Here is a 21,167-nt window from a genome sequence, read left to right as displayed (position 1 = left end):
AGTAAATGAAATATCTTTTATAAAGCTGTTAATACAGTGTCTTGAATATATTAAGCACCATAATGTGGTGGTGATCATTGTATGTTGATAATTGTAATAATTAAAAAATCGACATAGGCTTTTGTTCCTTTGGGGTGGGAGGAGCTTACCATTTTTTCAGTAGCAATTCAGTGGGTGCTAAGTTAGAATAGCACATAAGGGAGACATTGAAGAAGACACAGTTTCTGACAGGCCTTATTACAATACATTCTAACCTATTAGATTGTCCCATTGCATACGTTCTATTATGACTGCACTATGAAATAAATTGTAGTCCATTTAGAGCCATGAACATCCAGAATAGTATTTTGTGTCACGGTGGTAGAAAGACATTCTAAAATATCTTATTGGACATATAAATAATAGTTTGTATCTCACTCTCTACATCACAACTCCCAAGTGGTCTCCCCTCTTTATGGAAGAATAATAAACTGATTTTGTATTAAACCAATAAAAGGTCTTTTTTGATGTTGCTGTAAAAGCCATTCTTTTATCATTTACAAAAGTTGCATGTTCATAAAGAAGTAAATTTTAAATGACTGACTCCATGGGGTCAGTGATGAGTCAAAATTGCCATCCCTTTTTACTTAGCCCTACTTGGCCCTTTTCTGTATTCATATAACAACACCAACAGCTGGTAACAGATTGCCATTCTTGGCTAAGCAGCCAGAAACAATCTGGTAACTATTGAAGCCAGCCTGGGTCTGTGGCAGTGACAAAGCCACTGTCTGCAGAAGCAAAGAACACCACTTGAATGGGTTTTTCTTTTTTTTTTTTTTTTTTTGCTGTTTTGTTTTTTTAAACCTCAAATGCTTTGCAGGAAATTAGATGGTTTTTACTACTTTATTTCCTTCAAGATTGCAGAACTAAATCTGGAGGCACTAGCTAGTCACCAAGAATTGCTAGCAGCAGGCCAAGGGCCAAGAAATACAGCAGAAGTAGTTCAGCAGTCAAACACAAGGTAATATTTTTCAGATCTAAACAAGAACAAAGAGTATATGGTTTGTGACATACAAAACTTGGAGTTTTTTGTTTGTTTGTTAAGTCTATTGAAAAATGTTTACCAATAGTATGAGTAACATTCTTCCATCACAAAAACCATGGAGGGAAAAATACCACCTTCTACCCTAAATAGCATCTATTATTATTATTTTCTAAATCTCGTGACTGCTGTTAAAATAACTGTCTCACCAAACAAACAAAACAAAACAAAACAAAACAAAAAAAAGATATTGAAATGAACTAAGTAGCATTAGGGGAGATGATAGACTTGTGGGTATTTTGATTTCAACAATCACCTATAGCCTTGAGGTATTGCCCAGGTTAGAGGAAAACGAAAAACAGGTTCAGAAGGAGTTTGTCACCACACCATAATAAATGTATCAGATCCTTAGAGTATAACCTAAACATTGAGAATTTTTCTTGTTTATCCTTCCTTCCCTTAAATATAGAGCACTACTGTCCAATATGATTTCTACAGTGATGGAATTGTTTTATATCTCTGCTGTCCAGTAAGGTCCACACAGTACAGTACATGTGATTAATGCAATTGAGGAACTGAATTGTAAATTTATTTAATACTAATTAATTTTAAGTAAATAGCCACATGTTGCTAGTGGCTCCCTTATTTGACAGTACAAGTATAGAGAAATAACTCTGAGGTTAGGGAAAATGGTGGTTCTTAATCTGATATCTTCAACTTCTTTACAGTGTTTTAGAATGCTTGAACTTAATGGGTCAGAAACTCCTTTTCTTGACCCGGGAAGCAGAAACTAGTGAACTTTCTTCTTCCAGAAACTGTCAAACTATTAAGTGCCTTACAAATAAAGAGGTGAGTGACCTACTTTCTCTTTGAAGGTTGTGTTCCGGTTGCCCCACAGGAGCAGGACTGTCAGCTGACAGTGTCTGCTTGCCAAGCCCACCTTCGACATCGTACACCACTTTGTATTTCTGGTCTTTTTCTGGTTTATAGAGATGTTTATCTTAGTTTTTAACCTGACTGTATTTTTTTGGTTGTCTCTTATATTTTTTTCTATTATTGCTGTATGTGTAAAGTAGAAGGGCTAGATCACAACATGAATTTAAGTCATCTTGTTCAGAAGACCTATATATGTATATATATTTTTTCAATTTTATTTGGAAAGAGTTTTGTAAACTTAGAGAAAATTTACATGAATGTTCGTCTATACCTTCTAACTGGATTCATCTTCTGTTAGCACTTTGTCCCATTTGCTCTATGTGTGTATATGCTGGCATGCTTATCCTCTCTTGCTATTTCTTTCTATCTCTTTCTATATGACATTTTAATTTTGAAACTATTTGAGTGTAAGTTGCGTATATCATGGCCCTTCCCCCCTCTATACTTCAATGTATATTTCCTGAAAACAGAAATATTCTCTTATATAACCATAATAAACTTCAGTAAATTTAATATTAACACAGTACCTTTCTCTAATTTCATCTGTATTTCAGTGTTTTTAGTTGACCCAATAATGCCTTTTAGCATTTCTTTTCCCTTCCAGGGCCATATACTGCATTTAGTTGTCCTATCTTTTTAGTTTCCCTTAATCTGAATACATCCCTCAACCTTTCTTTTTTCATGACAGTGGTGGTTTTTAAGTAATACATGTTGCATATCACCTAACCCAGAATGTTCCTCAATTATGAGTTTGTGTGGTGTTTCCCCATGAGTAGACACAGGTTATGCATTCTTTGCCAGACTACTTATAAGTCATGTTTACTTTCCAGGGTATCATATCAGAGGCACATGTTGCCCATCTGTCTTTTGTGCTGTTTATTTTGATGACCTTAGCAAGATGTTGTCTGCTATCTCCACTGTAGATTTACTACTTTTGTCCCTTACTTCTAATAAGTAATATGAGGAGATACTTTTTTGAAAAACTGATGATTCTTAACCTGTTGTACAGTGGTTTCCAATTCTAGCATTTCCTTCATACTTAATAGTTGTTACTCAGCATTCCATAAGCAAGAGTCCTCCCTTTACCTTATTTATTTATTTATTCATTCAGTGTGGACTCACAGATTCCAGTTTAGTTCAGGACTCATAGATTCTTGTTTAATTATAAATTATAATTTATGATTTTACTACATTGTTTTGGTTTTCAGACTTCCCAGATTTAGCTAATGGTAGCCCCTTCAAAGTAGCTTCTTTGTCCTTGTGACATGCACCCATAATTTTTTTTTTTTTTTTAGCACTTTTTGTTACAAGATATTTAATTTCATCATGATATTAGAAACCAAGATCTGGGCATTGGGTATGCATATTGCTCTAGACCCTTAAAGCAGACAACAGGAAATAAATGCATATAGATCTACATACATGTGCGTGCACACACACACACACACATAAATATAAATGTATATATATATATATGTATATACATATACACACACATATATATGTATACACATATTTTAGAAATCATATGTCTATATGAATACCTTTAATTTCAGCCTTTTCGTATAGGGGTGTTCCTTGATTTTCCTCATTCTATATTTGAATCTCCCTTTATCCTGTGTGGGAACATTGGCTCCCAACAACATCAACATTTACTCATTGCTCAAACCTAAACTATATCCAAAATAGTTGTAGAATTGTTGCACCCAAATCACTGTAGAATTAGTTAAGAATTTGAAGTTCAGTCTCTTCCTTATCCTTCACCCCATTTACAACTGAATATTGGGTATTCAGTTGGAATATTTTTCATTTATAAGTTACTTGGTTTTTCTCACCTCCAGGTTAGCTATATTTAAAATATAGTTCAGTTCAATTGTTTCATTTTGCTTTCAGTTTTAGGCTTTTTTCCCTCTTGAATCTTTATTGATTTATTTTTGGGATCTGTAGAACATTAATGTGCCTCCCAAGGCAAAACTACCAAAAAGTATATACTCAGAGAAGTAGAATTCCCTTACATATCTCTGTTACCTAATCCTTCCCACTACCTCATGTAAGTAAATAACTTTGTTATTTTCTCATTTACACTTCACTCCCCCCCCTTTTTTTTTTGTAAAGAAAAGCAGATATTTCTCTTTATTACACAGAAGTTAACATACTATATAAGCTCTTTTGCAGTTGGCTCTTTCTTCTTAACAATATATCCTAGAAATCATATCAATTTGTTGAGGATCTTCTTTATTCTTTATTATAGCTACATCATACTCCAGTGTGTTTATGTACCATAGTTTTATTTCTCCTTTTCCAATTCTCATGTCCCTAATTTTTTTTTTTCTAAATGCTTTGGCTAATGCAGCCAGAACAGTGTTAGGTGAGGTCATTGATTTGCAACTGTTCTTTTTAACTACAGGTATTTTAGAGCTATAAATTTCCCTCCAAGTTCTATATTTAGCTGCATCTTAGATATCTTGATAAGTTTTGTTTTCATTTTCATTCAGTTCAGAATTCTTTTTAATTTTGCTTTTGATTATTTCTTTGGCCCATGGCATTTTAGAAGTGTGTTATTTAGTTTCCATTTAATAATTAGGTATCTTCCTGAGATCTATTACTTCTTAAATTATCTGTCATCCAAGAATGTACTTTCAATTACTTGAATCCTTTTAAATTTATTGAGAGGTGGAATCTCCAACTATAACTGTGGATTTGTATGTATACTCTTGGAGTCTCATTAATTTTTGCTTTGTGTATAATGAAGCTTTGCTATTAGACCCATAAACATTATGCATTATGTCTTCCTGATGAATTGGCCCCTTTATCATTACAAATAGGCCTTTATCCCCAGAAGCATTTTCTATTCTGACTTACACTTTGTCTAATATTAATATAGCCCCTCCTGCTTCCTTTTGATTACTGTTGTCATGGTACATATTTTTTATTTTGCATTAGTCTATTTGTATCTTTATATTTAAAGTGGGTTTTTGGGGGTCCCTGGGTGGCTGGCTCAGTATCTGACTCTAGATTTTGGCTCAGATCATGATCCCAGGGTCATGGGATCGAGCCCTGCATCAATCCCATGCATCTGAGCATGGAGCCAGCTTAAGAACCTCTCTCTCTAAAAAATAAGTAAATAAGTAAATAAATAAGTTAAGAAATCTATGTTTAAAAAAAATAAAACAATAAAGTGGGTTTCTTGTAATAATCAATTAGGCTTTGCTTTTTTGTTCAATCCAGTAATTGTTGCTGTTTAAATGGTGTAGTAGGGTTATTTGCATTTAATATGACTATTGATATTGTTAGGTTTAAATCTCTTATCTTGCTGCATTTTCTATTTGTCCCATCTCTTTTTTTTTCCTATTTCTTCTTTTTCCTTTGAGTTAATGTGGTATTTTTAATGATCATTTTATCTCTTTTGGCAGTGTATTAACTATGACTCTCTGTTGTGTTATTTTAGTGGTTGCTTTAGGATTTATAGTATATCTTTAACTTGTCCCAATTTACCTTAAGTGATCTTCTACTACTCAACATACAAGAACCTTACAATTGTATATTTGCATTTTCCCCTCCTGGCATGATGCTGTTGTTGTCATCATTCATTTTACTTCTACATGTTATTATTTTACTTTAAATAGTTATTTTTATTTATGTTTAATGTGTGTTTATTTTTGAGAGAGAGTACAAGCAAGGAAGGGGCAGAGAGAGAGGGAGACACAGAATCTGAAGCAAGCTCTAGGCGCTGACCTGTCAGCACAGAGCCCGATGCAGGGCTCAAACTCAACAAGCCATGAGATTGTGACCTGAGCTGAAGTTGGACACTTAACCGACTAAGCCACCCAGGTGCCCCTAAATAGTTATTTTTTAAAGGGATTTTAATTTTTTGAGAAACTCCTATAAGTGTTCACTCACCATAGTGGTTGCGGCATTTTACACTCCTGCCAACAGAGTTCATAAGAGTTCCAACTTTTCCACAGCTCTGCCAAGACTTTTACTTTTTTTATTAGTAGCCATCCTAATGGGTATGAGGTGATAGCTCATTGTATCTTATAATTAGTGATGTTGAACATTTTTTCTTTTGTCACTTGTATATAATCTTCTAAGAAATATCTATTGAAGTCCCATTTAAAAAAAATTTTTTTTAACATTTATTTATTTTTGGGAGATGGAGAAAGAGCATGAGTGGGGGAGTAGCAGAGAGAGAAGGAGACACAGAATCTGAAGCAGGCTCCATGCTCCAAGCTGTCCGCACAGGGCCTGATGGCGGGGCTCAAACTCACAGACCGCGAGATCATGACCTGAGCTGAAGTAGGACACCTAACCGACTGAGCCATCCAGGTGCCCCTGAAGTCCCAGTTTTTAATTGTTTTTTTTGTTGTTGTTAATATTTTAGGATTTTTTTTTAATGTTTATTTATATTTGAGAGAGAGAGCATGAGTGGTAGAGGGGCAGAGAGACAGAGACAATCTGAAGCAGGCTCCAGGCTGTGAGTTGTCAGCATAGAGCCTGATGTGGGGCTCGAACTCACAAGCCGTAAGATCATGACCTGAGCTGAAGTCGGACGCTCAACCAACTGAACTACCCAGGTGCCCCTACATGTGCGCGTGCATGTGTGTATGTATATATATATGCATATATATATACATATACATATATACATATATGTGTGTGTGTGTGTGTATATATATATATATATATATATATATATCCAATATGTTTACTTCCCCATCAGATACAAGATTCGCAAACATTTTCTCATTCCATAGGTTGCCTTTTCACTCTGCTGATTGTGTGTTTTAAGGAACTAAGTAGTCCCATTTGTCTATTTTTGCTTTTGTGGCCTGTGCTTTTGATGTTATACCCAGGAAATCATTGACAAATCCATTATTATGAAACTTTCCTCTATGTTTTCTTCTAGGGGTTTTATAGTTCTGGACCTTACCTTTGGGTGTTTAATCCATTTTAAGTTAATTTTTATAGATGGTGTAAGGCAAGGTTCCAACTTCCCTCCTTAGCATGTGGATATCCAGTTTTCCCAGTACCATTTTGTTAGACTATATACTTTTGTCAAAGATCATTTGACCATATACTCAAGGTTTTACTTCTGAATTCTATTCTGTTCCATTGTTCTAAATGTCTGTCTTTATGCCAGTGCCATGTCCCTCTTTTCCTCTCTACTGTCTTCCTTTGTTTCCTTTGTGATTTTTTTTTGTAGTGACATATTTTGATATCTTTATCATTTCCTTTTGTGTATATTCTATAAATATTTTGTTTATAGTTATTACAACTACCTAAAACATCTTAAAGCTTAATTTCAGTTGCATACAAAAACTCTACTTTTATAAGCTCCACTCTCCCCATTTTATGTTATTGATGTTATAAATTGCACCTTTATGTAAAGGATGTAGCATAGGGAATATAGCCAATGATATTGTATTAGCATTGTACAGTGATAAATGTAGTGAGTGTAGCATAATGTATAGAGATGTTGAATCACTTATGTTGTACACCTGAAATTAATGTAACATTGTATGTCAGCTATATTCAAATTAAAAAATTAAAATAAAAAAACAGGAAAAGTTACCAATAAATTAGAGTTTGAAAATGATTAAGTGAATGCATTTAATAATTAGTCAATCACATCTCTATAGATTATATATTCATTAACATAGGAATAGTTATTTTTTCATGTTTTTGTCACTTAAATTTTGAATAAGAATTAAAAGTGAATTGATACACCAAGATTACTGTAATAGAGGTTACTGTATTTGACCACGTGTTTGCCTTTACTGGAAACTTTGTTTTCATGTGGCGTCTTGTTGCTGTCTAATGTTCTTCCATCATGAAGGACTCCCTTTAGCCTTTCCTGCAGATCAGGGCTAGTTGTAATGAATTCCGTCAGCTTTTTTTTTTTTTTTTTCCCTCCATTTTTGAAGCAGAGTCCTGCTGGCTGCAGTATTCTTGATTTTTTTTTCTTTAGCACTTTGAATATATCACACCACTCTGCTGGCCTGCAAGATTTCTGCTGAAAAATCCACCGATAATCTTAAGGAAGTTCCCTCCTATGCAAGGAGTTGCTTTTCTCTTGATGTTCTCAAGATTCTGTCTTTGATTTTTACTTTTGACAGTTTGATTGTAATATGTCTTTGTGTGTGTTTCTTTAGATTTATTAGATTTATCCTGGTTGGAGTTCTTTGAGCTTCTTGAATTTCAAGGTCCATTTCTTTTTTTCAGATTTGGGGAGTTTTCAGCCATTGTTACTTCAAATAAGCTCTCTGTCCCTTTCTCTCTTCTTCCAGGACTCCATTGTATGTACATTGGTCTTCTGGATATTGTCCCATCTTAGGATCTGTTTGTTTCTTTTTTTTTTACTCTGACTTGATGATTTCAAATGATCTGTCTTTACATTTGTTAATTCATTCTTCTGCCTAATCAAGACTGATGTTGTACTCCTTTAGTGAATTTTTCAATTCACTTACTGTGTTTCCAGCTCCAGGATTTCATTCATTTTTTATGGCTGCTCTTTGTTGATATTCTCATACTGTTCATGCATCATTTTGCTGATTTCCATTAGTTGTCTGTGTTGTTCTCTTTTAGTTCATTCTGTGTTTCTTTAGGTTTAGTTTCTAGAATTTTATTTTGTTCATTTGGGCCATTTCCCCCTATTTTTTGTATGCCTTGTGATCTTCTTTGTTGAGATCTAACCATTTGGAAAAGAACCAACTATCTCTGCCATCATATGGCTTGGCATCATGGAGCAGAAGACTTTCGGTAAATAGCCTAGCTAGAGGTTCCAGGACCTCTCAAACCAATTTGAGGATGTGTCGTCTCGGAGCTTACGTGAGTACTTTTAATTATCTCAGATTCCCTAAGGAGCTTGTCTGTTTCTTCTCAATGCTCATAATCTCTTACCCCCTTTGGCATCTCCTATGAAACTGTGGCTCTAATGTGCTATGGTGATTGCATTTGCTTTCACTGGCTTCCAAACAAGGCTGCCAGTCCTAGTCCTGTTAGTTCTCTACGTCAGGTGAGACAGAAACTAGTCCCTCAGCGACCCTAGACTAGTCATAAAATTGGATGCAGAGTCCACTCTTATTTCCATCCAGTGGGAGGATCTCCAGTGGATCCTTCCTAGGATGGGGAGGAACATAGGTAGGCACATAAAACTGCATATTTTCCTTTCCCTTTTGCTGAAACCCCTGGGTTTTTTTGTTGGTCTTGGTGCTGTTGCTTCTCAACTGGTTTCTTGAGTTCTTGCAAAGGTATTCTGGTCTCTTTGTTATTGTTAATTTGGTGTCTTTGTGGAAGAATGAGGGCCTGAAGCTTGCTACTTGATGACCTTACTGACATCACTCCTTTTCAGGAATTTCTAAACAATGCTGCCAGTGCCATCAGTGCTTTGAGTCAAGTGAGACAGAAACTAGTCCCTGAGGCAGCCTCAAGACAAGCCAAAATGTTGAATCTCCCAGTGTGGGGAGGTTTCCTCTGAGTTGTACTGTGCTAGGTTGGATGGGGGGAGGGGTATGAATGAGCATGCAAAACACCACAAATTTTCTTACTCCTTTCCATAGAATCCTTTCTTGATTTTATGTTGGTCTAAATGCTGTGGCTTCTCAACTGGTTTCTCACAGAATACACAAAAGTATTCTGGCCTATATTGCTAACTTGGTGTTTGTGGGAGAGTAAGGGCCTGAAGCTTCCTTGTATTGCACTTTGCTGATGCCTCTCTCTCTCTCTCTCTTTTTTTTTTAAGTGCTTATTTTGAGGATGATACTGTGCTGGAAAGAATAAGGAGTTTATAATACTCTTGGGAGAGGGTGGCATTAGTCTTACTATCTTTCTGCCAGGATCCTTAATTTCCTCCCTTATTTCCTTCTTTCCCTTCACTGCAGTGTCTCTAAGGAGGTATTACCTCTTCTCTATGGAGCTTATCTTCCCCAAAAGCATTTCTCTGAGGCTGCCAAGCTTCTTCCCTTTAGTCAAGTGTTGTGAAATATCAAATTCGTGACATGTGTTCATTATTTTGGCTTTCAGTTGTGCTTTTTCTTTTCGGGGGTGATTTTGTTTGTACTTCATCTAAGACTTCCATGCCTCTTGATTTCTTTCCAGTCTTTTAAGTCTCCTCTCCTTGCTGTCTTTACTCACAGGCTTTAACAGTATGAAATGGTGGGAGCTCTGTTGGGATTTAACTTATTTCTTAGAGATAATTTGGTTATAGTAGTCTCTTTTTCTTAGTAATCCTAAAGGCATGAATCCTGTGTGATGTTAATCATTCTCTTTACTGTTTTCTAGAAAGTTGTATGGGGTCACCATTTTATTCTAGACCTTAAAGTCAGCCCCATATTGCTTTTTAATATGGGTAAAAAAGGCAACCTTGTTCATATTATTGTGGCTCACTTCTAGGAGCCACTAGGTTCCTGCCTCATCCAGGCTTTGCTGTTCTCTGCAGGTTCTTGAGCAGGCCAGAGTGGAAATCCCTCTGTTTCCCTTCAGCATCGTCCAGTTCTCTTTTGAACCTTTTTCATACAAACTCACTGAGGAGATGAACAAGAGGGTAAGTAAATGAGTTGTGCTAGATGATTTACTTAATGAGTTATAATCTCTCTGCATAAAGGAAAGTAATGCATACTTTATTATGTTTGCTCTATATTTCTCCATTTTCTTTGTATTAATATTTTGGAAAACACATTTTTATAAAAATGGGAATCAGACTGTGTATACTATCATGCAGCTTTACTTTTTCATTTAAGTGTATCATGTACATCTTTTCATGTCAGTACACAATCTTTGTTTTTAACGGCTGTATAGTATTCAATTTGTATACCTGTTCATCATTTGTGCTTTATAAATTTTTGCTATTCCAAATAGGGTGGTCATGAAATCCTTGTATACAAATCTTTGTGCATTTGGCAAGTGTATTGAGAAATTTCTTGAATCAGAGTTATCCCATGTTTTGACCCACGATTTTTTTAGATTTGATTTAATTCTCTTACCACATTCACCTCCTTGCTGTATTGTTTTTCTTATAGATGAGGAGCAAGTGGACAGAGATGTCAACTGTTTATGCTGGGCCATTTAGCAAAAATTGCAACCTCAGGGCTGTGAAGAAGCTTTTTAAGAGCTTTGGCCCAGTCCGGTCAATGTCTCTTGTTCTTGAAACCCATCAGGTAATGAAACAGGAAAACTTAGATTTTCACCTTTGGATTAGTGTTGGAAATTCAGATGTCTACTGGGGCCATTCAGGTAACAAATATTACTGATGTGAGCTTGACTGTCACCAACTGGAGTATGAGTCATGCTCTGTTTGATGAAGCAGTTCTTGACCCACAAGGATGTGTACCTAGTATTGCCAACCCTCTGATTTTTTTGTTTTGTTTTGAGAATCAAGAAATCTACCATCTTCCATGGAGCACCTGGGTGGCTCAATAGGTTAAGCATGACTTCAGCGCAGGTCACGATCTTGTGGTCCGTGAGCTCAAGCCCCACATCGGGGTCTGTGCTGACAGCTCAGAGCCTGGAGCCTGCTTCAGATTATTCTGTGTCTCCCTCTGTCTCTGTCCCTCTCCCACTCACATTCTATGTCTCTCAAAAATAAAACATTAAAAATTTTTTTAATAAAAAAAATCTATCTTACAAAGTGATCTAAGTACAGAATCCTAGATATTTAAAATGTGCTTTTTCCTAATCTTTTATTAATGTCTTTCCTATACCTAAAAATATAAATAGAAATATCCCCCGGAAAGATGAACCTAAGGGATAAAAAGGATATGTCAAGGGACTGTAATTTCTTGCTAGAAGTCTTGATTTTTGTTTCTTTTTGGTAAAATCTACATAAAATTTGCCTTTTTAGCTGTTTTGAAATGTACAGTTCTGTTACTAAGTACAGTAGTACCTCCTTATCCACAGTCCAGAAGCACTTGATCTTCTTCCTAACATATGTATCGTCAGAATATCAGTAGTAACCTAACACTACCTCACAATGCCTGTGGAAGTCATTCACCTCACTTCATCTTAACCAGTAGGCATTTTATTGTCTCACGTCATAAGAAGGATAAATACAGTAGAGTATTTTGAGACAGAGACCACATTCACATAACATTATTACAGTATATTGTTATATTTTATTATTGTTGTTTTAATGTTTTACTGTGCTTTTGTAAGTTAAACTGTATCACAGATATTTATGTGTAGAAAAAGACATAGTATATACAGGGGTTCAGTACTATCTCTGGTTTCAGGCATCTACTGGGGGTTTTGGAATGTATCTAGAACTTTTTCATCACTCTGAACTGAAACTCTGTGCCCATTAAACAAGAATTCCAGTCCTTCTCCCCAAGACATGGTAACCATTATTGTGCTGTTTTTATGAATTTGACTAGTCTATGTCACATAAGTGTACTCATACAGTACTTGTCCTTTTGTTTCTGGCTTATTTCACTTAGCATGATGTCTTCAAGGTTCATCCATGTAGCACGTTTCAGAATCTCATTCCTTCCAAAGCTAAATAATATTCCATTGTATGGATGTACTACATTTTGTTAATCCATTCATCTGTTGATGGACATCTGGATGGTTTCCTTTTTTTGGCTACTCTGAATAATGTTTGAGCATGGATGTACAAATACCTATTTAAGTCTCTGTTTTTAATTCTTGTGGGTATATAATTGACAATTCTATGTATAATTTTTTGAGGAACTGCCATACTGGTTTCCCCGGTGGCTCCACCATTTTACATTCCCTGAGTACCAAGGGTTCCAGTTTCTCCATATTCCAGCTGACACTTATTTTTTCTGTCTCCCTTTTGCATTTCTGTCTCTCTTTTATATGTCTTCTTTGGAGAAATACCTATTATCTATTCAAGTCCTTTTGCCCATTTTTAATTGGGTTGATATTTTATTATTGAGTTTTATCAGTTTATGTATTTTAGATATGCTTTTTTTTTTTTTGAGAGAGAGAGAGGACAATTGCAAGCAGGGTGAGGGGCAGAGGGACAGAGAGAATCTTAAGCAAGCTCCATGCTCAGTACAGAGGACTCAGGGATCGATCCCATGACCCTGGAATCATGATCTGAGCCCAAATCAAGAGTTGGATGCCAAACTGAGGGAGCTACCCAGGCGCCCCTAGATATGAAGTCTACACTAGATACGTGATTGGCAAATATTTTCTCCCATTCTTAGGGTTCCTTTCTGACATTGTTGATAGTGTCCTTTGATGTACTTCTTAATTCTGATAAAGTCCAATTGTTTTATTTTCTTTTGCCAAATTAGTATCATGAAGCTTTTCTCTGGGAGCACTTTAATCTCCATGATGATGCTATACCTCAATCATTAAGCAGAAAAGCAGTCAATTTGAAGATGCAGCCTATCCAGTGGAAGCACTTAACCTCCCCAAGCTTATAAGAAAGGTGCCTGTGTGAAATTAAGCTAACAAGACAAAATTAGTCTCTGTGACTTGCAATGAAGACTTTAGTGGTTCATAATACATAATATGAAAAGCAAGTTGGGTACTAAAGATTTATTAGTGCTTTGCTGATACCACCCAGGAAGAGAAGGCTTCAATTTTAAATGACTAACAAAGGTTACTTATTGTCTGAGAAATCACTTAACGAACCTTGGTGATTTTACCTAAAGGTGATCTGCGATCACTGTCTAGCCCAGCACAGCAAAGAGAACATTTATTCTGATGGCTCTGGCCAGTAGTTTACGGCCCTTTCCCAGTCCCTTCTTTAATAGTTTGAGCCTAGAAAGCAAAGATAAAATCTTGTTTTTTCTGCAGCCACATCTGTGTATTCAGTATGAAGTTCTGGAAGCTGCCCAGCTGGCCATAGAATCCTTGGATGGCATTCTGGTAGAAAGTACCTGCATCAAGGTAGGGTAGTCAGAGAAAGCAAAAAGCAGCACCCTTCAATCAGCCCTGACCTAGCATGACCTGTATTTACAGTACCCTAGTGTATAACACCACCTTGAGAAATGCCCTCAAGAGGCCCAACAAACACAAGACTTTGTGTTATGGAAAGCCTTCAGCCAAGCCCAGCATTCTTCTAGCAGTGACCGTAAAACATGACAGCTTTTGTTCTTGTCATAATCAGCCTGGGCTACATTGGGGTCTTCCTTGTACTCTTTATCACTACTTAGACCTCAAAAGGCTTATTCTGGATGTTTTTCCATAGCTGCCCTTTCCTTTAACTTTTAAAGAGATCAAATGGTGTCTTTAAGTTTCTTATGCAAATAATTTCATTGGGGTAGAAATCAGGTAATTCATTTCCATTGCAGGGTGTTCGGGGGAGGAGGAAAGGGAGGAGAGTATGTTTACACAAAAATATTTTCATTTATGTATTATTTATCTAATACAGAAGTCTCTACCATAGTCCTCTGCAGCATTTATCATTAACCTCTTTATATAGATAAGGAAACTGCAGAATTAAGTTACCTGCTAGTATATAATAGGCCTCGAAGTTGAAGTAGTGACTTGCTACCACTAATACCATCTTCCTTGGTTAGGTGCAGAGGCCTGTGACGGAGCTCACTCTTGACTCTAGCACTCTTGTGAAGGAGCTAGAACAAGATTCTGAGAACCGAGGTACTATATACCTGTCTGGAGTGAACCAAACCTTTAAAGAACACCTATTGCAGCAGTCCAACATCTTCCTTGGCCTGGAAGCTGTGATCTTGCCTAAAGATCTTAAAAGTGGAAAGCAAAAAAAATACTGTTTCCTGAGTAAGTCTAAACTACGCAATGTAATCTTGGGGTAATGAGATTAGGGATGGTGATAATGTCAGGTCAGAAAAGGTAAATGTTCACCAAATAAGCCCTCCTAGGGGACTGGACCAGGTCAGCAGCTGATTCTGCCCTCTCCTGGCCCTGGCAAGCTCCAACCTGGATGGGTACCATGGGGATCAGGCTTTTTAAAGGCCCTTAGTGACAGAAGGGGGTATTCTTGCTTTCAGAATTCAAAACTTTTGGCAGTGCCCAGAGGGCTCTCAACATTCTCAAAGGCAAGGACTGGAAGCTGAAAGGCAGGCATGCCTTAACCCCCAGGCATCTCCATGCTTGGCTCAGGGGCATACCTCCTGAATCAAGAAGGACCCCAGGGGTTCGTGTCATACCTCCCCCTTCAGAGCAGCAGGCCTTACAGGTGAGTGAGTGAGTGAGTGAGTGAATCCTGGGGTCAGAGGGGAAAGGTAGCGGTCTTGGTTCACTGTCTCTAGGCATTGATTGGCCTTCTGATGTTTACGGAAGTTAGGAGTCCAGCTCAAGTGACACTTAAAGCCTTTGAGCTTTTTTTTTTCCTTCCCTGGCACTAGTTTTATTTCATTCTCCAGCTTCTTCCAGACCTAAACACATTTTTCTTCAAAATGTCTTACACTTTTGCCTCCTCCATACCTGCTAAAATCAGGCTTTTAATCCTCCAGATGGCTCTCAAGGTACTTTGAGGGCCTGCTAACATAGGAGGAGGTTAAAGAGCTGGGCACGTCTTTAGTAATTCAAGGCTTTTCTCAAAGTGTAGTTACATATACAAGATCATTTTTAGTGGTCATAGATGGACTTTTTATCCCCCCACTTATATATTAACATCTTGTTTTTCTAACACTAAAGTATACACGGCAATCACACTGAACCTGTGACTTCTAGATAAATTATTTCAATGAGGTGAGGGAACAAACTGACTCACTGTTAAAGAAAAATATTAGAGGGATACACAAGCAGAAGGGTGAAGATAGAAGGTGAATGGCTGAAGTTTGGGGAACTCTATCCTAGTCTAATCTCCCACACTTAAAAAATAGAGGCCAGAGCTGGTAAGTGACTTTCCCAGGTCACAAAGATACTTCATGACAGGAGCCAGACTCCTTAGTCTGGGCCTCTCATTAGTGAGGTGGTTCCCCAAAGTCAGGGCCCTGGAAGACCCACACAGAATACTCCTACTAAACTGACCTGTGGACTAGGGATGCAGGGATGGACAAAGAACCCTTAAGTATGGGCTTTAGCTTCATATAGAAGATTTCTGTAGAGCCTTTCCTGGGACCCCACAGTTCAAACCCTTTAAAGTTGCAGCCTCTCCACAGGTGAGCATAGGGTACTCTGGCTGAGTGTTAACACATGACTTTTATTGTAGGTTCTGAAGGTGGACCACCCAAAGATAGCAGCCTGGCGCTGGGGCCGGAAGATAGGAAAGCTCTACCACAGCCTGAGCCCGGGCACTCTCTGCCTCATCCTATTGCCAGGAACCAAGAGGTAAGGACTGAAGGGTTGTCCCTTCATGATTCTGGCTCCTGGACTTCAGCCGTTGGCCTTTTGTTGATGTTCTCTTTATCCATTTTACATGTATATGTCCTACAATTACTGTTTTTAGTCCCACAAGGAGATAGCTCATCCCAGTTTAAAGCCAGAGGTCTTAGGGCCTGCAGCCTCTATAGGACAGGAGGCATCTGCCTAACCCCACTTGAGTAAAAAGTCAAAAAATTCTAGGGAAAGGCCTAGACCAGATATGATCTTTCTCACATTTCAGGTGTTCCTGCCTTCTCTACCATCTCCCTCTTTGCCAAAGAGAGCCTGTTTTGCTGATTCTAAGCCTGAGGAATAATGGACCAGAACTCTGGGTCCAGTCCCAGCTCTCCTGATAGGTGGTCAAGCCACTCATGTATCTCCTGACAGGTGGTCAAGCCACTTTCCCATTCTGGGTCTCAATTTCCCTTTGGTAAAATGAGAGATTTGGAGATCAGTGTTTTTCAAGCCTTCCAACTATAAAATCTTTTCGTTAAAAGAAAAATTGCTGTTAAATCCTAATGCTAAAGATAGGCAGTTCTAAATGAGTGAGTGGGTAGTTGGATGAGCATATATATTGGGGAAGGGGGCAAGGGGGGCTGTAGCTCTTTTGAGCAGTTTGAAAATCACTAGATTGTATTTACTTCTGAAAAATTTCCGTAAAATTTTGACATTCTAGGATTCTTTTCCAGCCCCAAGGTCCCAGATGGCAGAACATAAATGCCTCAGGCATTAAAACATGGGATCAGACATTAATTTCCTGTCATAAAATTCTTGTAACATGCATCTTAGGGCCACTAGTGAGATGGGCTACCTTTTGGGCAGCTTGAGAGGAACAGAAGCTGCCATTAAGTCTTTACATTTAAAAAAAAAAAAAAATCTTAGACTGATATAAACAGACTTTTGTGGAGGTTAACAGCACAAGGTGACCATAAGTTGCCAAAAAATCTTTTTGGTTAAGAGCAGAGACTCTGAAGAACAGACTGACTTGCCCTGAGATAGTTTGTCAGAGCCAGTATGTGGAGGTGGGGGCAGAGTAAGGGTCTTCTGTTCTAGGTAGAATTCTTAGATTCTCCATTGTGTATGTAAACTAAGCTAAGAATAGGCCAAAGCTTTCTCCTTCCAAAAGTGGCCAGGATATTATTCTACAGTGGATGAGAGCTTGAGGAAGGGATCATTGTGGTCAGGGAGCAAAAAAGGCTTAGGTTCTAAGGCAAAAGGTCCTAAGACACATCTAACAAGTCAGGAAAAAACTCTGGAAATAGCAAAAAGCCTACAGTAAGGAAACCTGATGTTACTTCTTTCTTTTAAAAGTTACATGTTAAGGGAGTGCCTGGCTGGCTTAGTCCAGTCCGTACAGCATGTGACTCTTGATCTAGGATCAGGAGTTCAACCCCCACACGTGGAGCCTAATTAAAATAAAAAAAAAATTCTTAAGTTACATCTTGATTTCTACAGCCATGTTGAGCATGCATTTCCTTAAACTATAAGCTTGCTGTGTGACCAAGTTCTCTGGGCCTTGTTTTGGCAACTGTCTCCATGATCCCAATGCCCTGGGAAAGGGTTAAAAGCACAGGAAGAAGGAGTAGCAGAGAATGTAGGCTTCCTCATGCATGGAGCCTGACTCAACTCTTAATCCTTGTATTTCCAGTAGATGCTAAAATGAAGATTTTAAATATTGCATTATTTGCCATAATTCATCAAACCCTTAATGTCAGACACTGTGCTAAATGCTTACATGTGTTTTCAGTTGAGGTTGTTGAGTGCTCATTTAACAAGTGGAGAAAGTGGTTCAGGTTAAGCAACTTGCTGAAGGCCACACAACTAGCTAATAAGTACAGTTTACGATTTGAACCCTGATGGCCTGACTCCAGAGCCACTCTCCAGCACTCAAAGCTCCAGTCTTCCATGCCCAAAAGGCTAGTGCTTGTTAGCATAAGTTCAGACATCAGGTAGTGACAGATTCTGTGTTTTTGCTCATTTCCACCTGATTTGCCTTGGGTAGCTCCTCAGCCCTCCAACCCAATTCTTTGAATATTCACTACAAGGTGGCAGGGAACTAAAATGTTGACTCCTAAATTCTAAACTGTACCAAGTGTTTTACAATATGCATTATTTTGTCACTCAACTTGTTGAGCGAGTTTTTAGGTCTATGAGCCTGGTTCTTTCTGAAAAGTGGACGTAACAATTGTACCTGCATCAGTACCTACGTTAGGTACAGCAGCTCTTTTGAGGATTAAATGAGAATGCATATAGTGCTTAAAATAATGCTTGGTACATGGTGAATGATCTGTATGATATATGAGGAAATGATGTATTTTATCAATCATTGTCTAAAGTCCTCACAAAAGCCCTGTGAGATCCTAATTTAAGTATTTAATGGTTTTATAGTTGAAGACAATAGCCTCAGTTTGAGGTTATTCACCTTTTGTTGAGATGTGCCTCACATCTGTTAAATGGCAGAGCTGAATTGATTCTAGGCCTCTGGGACTGGTCAGTATTCTTTCTGTTGAATCATTTTCAGTAGGCAGCTTTCCATAAACTGTCTCCCTGCTTGTCCTCTGGCCCATACATGTATCCAAAATAACTTACCACCTCTTACCTATGAGTCTGCAACCATTCTTTCAACCCTGTGGATTAGAAACCTATCTTCACTCATTTGTTGCAGCACTCATGGATCATTCTCTGGCCTAGGACTGATGGGAATAAAAGATGAAGAGGAAAGCACCACCCCAAAAATATGTTCGTGAGTCTGACCATCATTTTCCATGTGCCATTTATCAACCTTTGTGGACAGTGGCAGAGAATGTGGTCAGGCTGCAGCCTCTCTGTCCAGCAGACAAACTTTTGTGGAAATGGTATACTACCTAAGAAGTTTAGTCCTAACGTTTATATGGCATGTACAAATTTTCAATAAATGCCTACAATTCAAGCATTCCTGATCTTAAGATGGGGTGAGGGAAGGAAACCAGTTTGTACTTTTCTTTGTCAGTGGAAATTGTAGTACATGCTCATCCTAGGTAGCACTCGTATTAAATGGTAATATGTAGGTAAGGAAACCAGGAAAAGGGACTTCAGTATGGAGAAAATTCAGCCCTTAATGCAGGTTGTCAAAGTTATACTATCTATGAAGCAAATTTCTCTAAGGCACACTTTTCTCATTGACAGCTGTTAAAAAACTGAAGAGAAAAGAGACTGAACTGAAAATCTGGCAGACCCTCCCCCCCCCCAACACAAGAGAGGAAGACTAAGCTTTTTACCAACACTGGAAGCACCCTTCCAATTCCATTTTTAGGAATGCTTCCTTCCCTTCAGTGAGACTGCAGTGTCACCCTTCACCAATAGGTGGCCCCATCACACCAGATCTTCCCCTTAGAACTGGAAGCTTCAATTTCAGTAAAAGCTACTGCTCTTCTTTTTTATCACCTCCTAAAATATTAACATTCTGTGTTGGAAAGGACATGCGTACAGGCACACACAACTCCAAAACAGAGATACTTAGCTGCCCTCTAGAAAAGATGAACTAATCCAGTATACAGTATGTATCACACCAAAACCCTTATAAATTGTTTCATAGATGGGGACCCAGCAATTCCACTTCTGTAGGAATATCCTATCATAATAGGATAGTTTCACATAAACACGTACGGAGCAGATATCACAGAGTGAGCACAGTGGAATTCTTGGTAGCTATTAAGTGGAAGTGGACCTCTGGATACAGACTGACTCTGAATCCTAGCTTTCCTACATATTGTATGAACTTGAATAACATTTCTGTGTTTGGGACAGTAATGGTACATACCTACCTTATGGGATTTTTGTGAAGATGTGATTATGTATTCCCAATATATGTTGTAGGAAATATAGAGGGTTACTGAATAGTGTGTGTAGTTTGTAGAAAAAGGTACACCAAGACATGCCTAAGTTTGGAACAAAACCTGGAAGACTGTATGCCAAATGTGAACAGTGTTTTTCTCTTACTAGTGAGATTGGAAGATTAGGTTTTACCAATTGCTTTTTTGTGTTTGGTTTTAAATCACCATATATTACTTTCACAACAACAATACTTAAATTACCTCTCAAGGTTGGGCATATAAGGCAGTGTTTAATCCTTTAACTTCTGTTAAGAGCTGGCCCTCTGTAAAAGTTGGGAACCAGGAGCCAGAACTTAAGAGCTTTGATTTAGGATGGAGACACAACACTTAAAGCTCCCTTGTAAAGAGGAAAACTCTCCAGGTGTACTGTGAGGCCCTGAGACCATCTTGAAGTTAACAATGCTTGTGGATTCTTTCTCCACCTCCAGCTGAGCTCCAAAGCCATAGGAGCTTAACTGCTGTTTACTTTTTGAGACTCCAGTCCTGAGACAAATTAAGTGTCTGCCTTTGGATATGGACAGACCTCTGCTTCTGGGCAAGCCACTTAATCTCATCTGAGTAGAGTTCCACAGCTTATAAAATGAGGCCATATCTTTTTAAGGATTATTGTGAAAATTCAAAGATCCAGCTTGTGGAAAATGACAGAATAGTGGGCTATATATAACTTTCCCTCTCTGAGCCTCAGTTACCTCACCTTTAAAATGGGGACATTAGTACCTAACATAATAAGGTTGTTATGAGGATTGAATTAGGGAAAACCCACATTAAGTCTTCAATAAATGACATGTTACTGAGAAACATTTTCCAAGTGTGGGATCACAGAACAGATGAGGCTCCATGTGCCAAGAGCACTGCCTTTGCTCCTAGGAATAGCCAAGATCATTTCCTTCTCCTGGATGGGAGGTTTCCCAGTGGGCCCCCAACTCCAGAACTCGGCAGAGTTGGGCCTAGACCATAAGGTCTCTGAGGCCTCAAGTCTGCACACTCTGTTCTTTCAGCTGATGCTCCCACCTTTTGGAAGCCAAAGCTGCCAACTTGGCCTCTTGCAAAACACACATTCCATTCATAAGTGCATTTGTGCATTT

At 38.0% G+C, this 21,167-nt stretch overlaps 1 protein-coding gene across 6 annotated transcripts in view; it reads left to right on the top strand.

The window, feature by feature from the left end:
- The window catches only part of REXO5 (RNA exonuclease 5), a 38,701-nt gene extending 19,559 nt beyond the window's left edge, over nucleotides 1-19,142 (top strand). For 3 of the 6 annotated variants that reach the window (XM_043560341.1, XM_043560339.1, XM_043560340.1), the window contains exons 12-20: nucleotides 897-1,000; nucleotides 1,750-1,870; nucleotides 10,395-10,499; nucleotides 10,975-11,112; nucleotides 13,721-13,813; nucleotides 14,446-14,662; nucleotides 14,893-15,080; nucleotides 16,059-16,177; nucleotides 18,876-19,142. In XM_043560341.1, coding sequence (XP_043416276.1) covers nucleotides 897-1,000; nucleotides 1,750-1,870; nucleotides 10,395-10,499; nucleotides 10,975-11,112; nucleotides 13,721-13,813; nucleotides 14,446-14,662; nucleotides 14,893-15,080; nucleotides 16,059-16,177; nucleotides 18,876-18,957 — 1,167 coding nt within the window. In that variant the 3' untranslated portion in view covers nucleotides 18,958-19,142. The remainder of the gene's footprint in view (nucleotides 1-896; nucleotides 1,001-1,749; nucleotides 1,871-10,394; nucleotides 10,500-10,974; nucleotides 11,113-13,720; nucleotides 13,814-14,445; nucleotides 14,663-14,892; nucleotides 15,081-16,058; nucleotides 16,178-18,875) is intronic. The other 3 variants (XM_043560344.1, XM_043560343.1, XM_043560342.1) reach the window with 3 other exon arrangements.
- The last annotated feature ends 2,025 nt before the right edge of the window (nucleotides 19,143-21,167 follow it).

This window comes from Prionailurus bengalensis, chromosome E3 (genome assembly GCF_016509475.1).
Source record: "Prionailurus bengalensis isolate Pbe53 chromosome E3, Fcat_Pben_1.1_paternal_pri, whole genome shotgun sequence".
In the NCBI taxonomy this organism is placed as follows: domain Eukaryota; kingdom Metazoa; phylum Chordata; class Mammalia; order Carnivora; family Felidae; genus Prionailurus; species Prionailurus bengalensis.
Note: the sequence above shows the minus strand (reverse complement) of the source record. Positions and strands in the feature narration are given on the sequence as shown.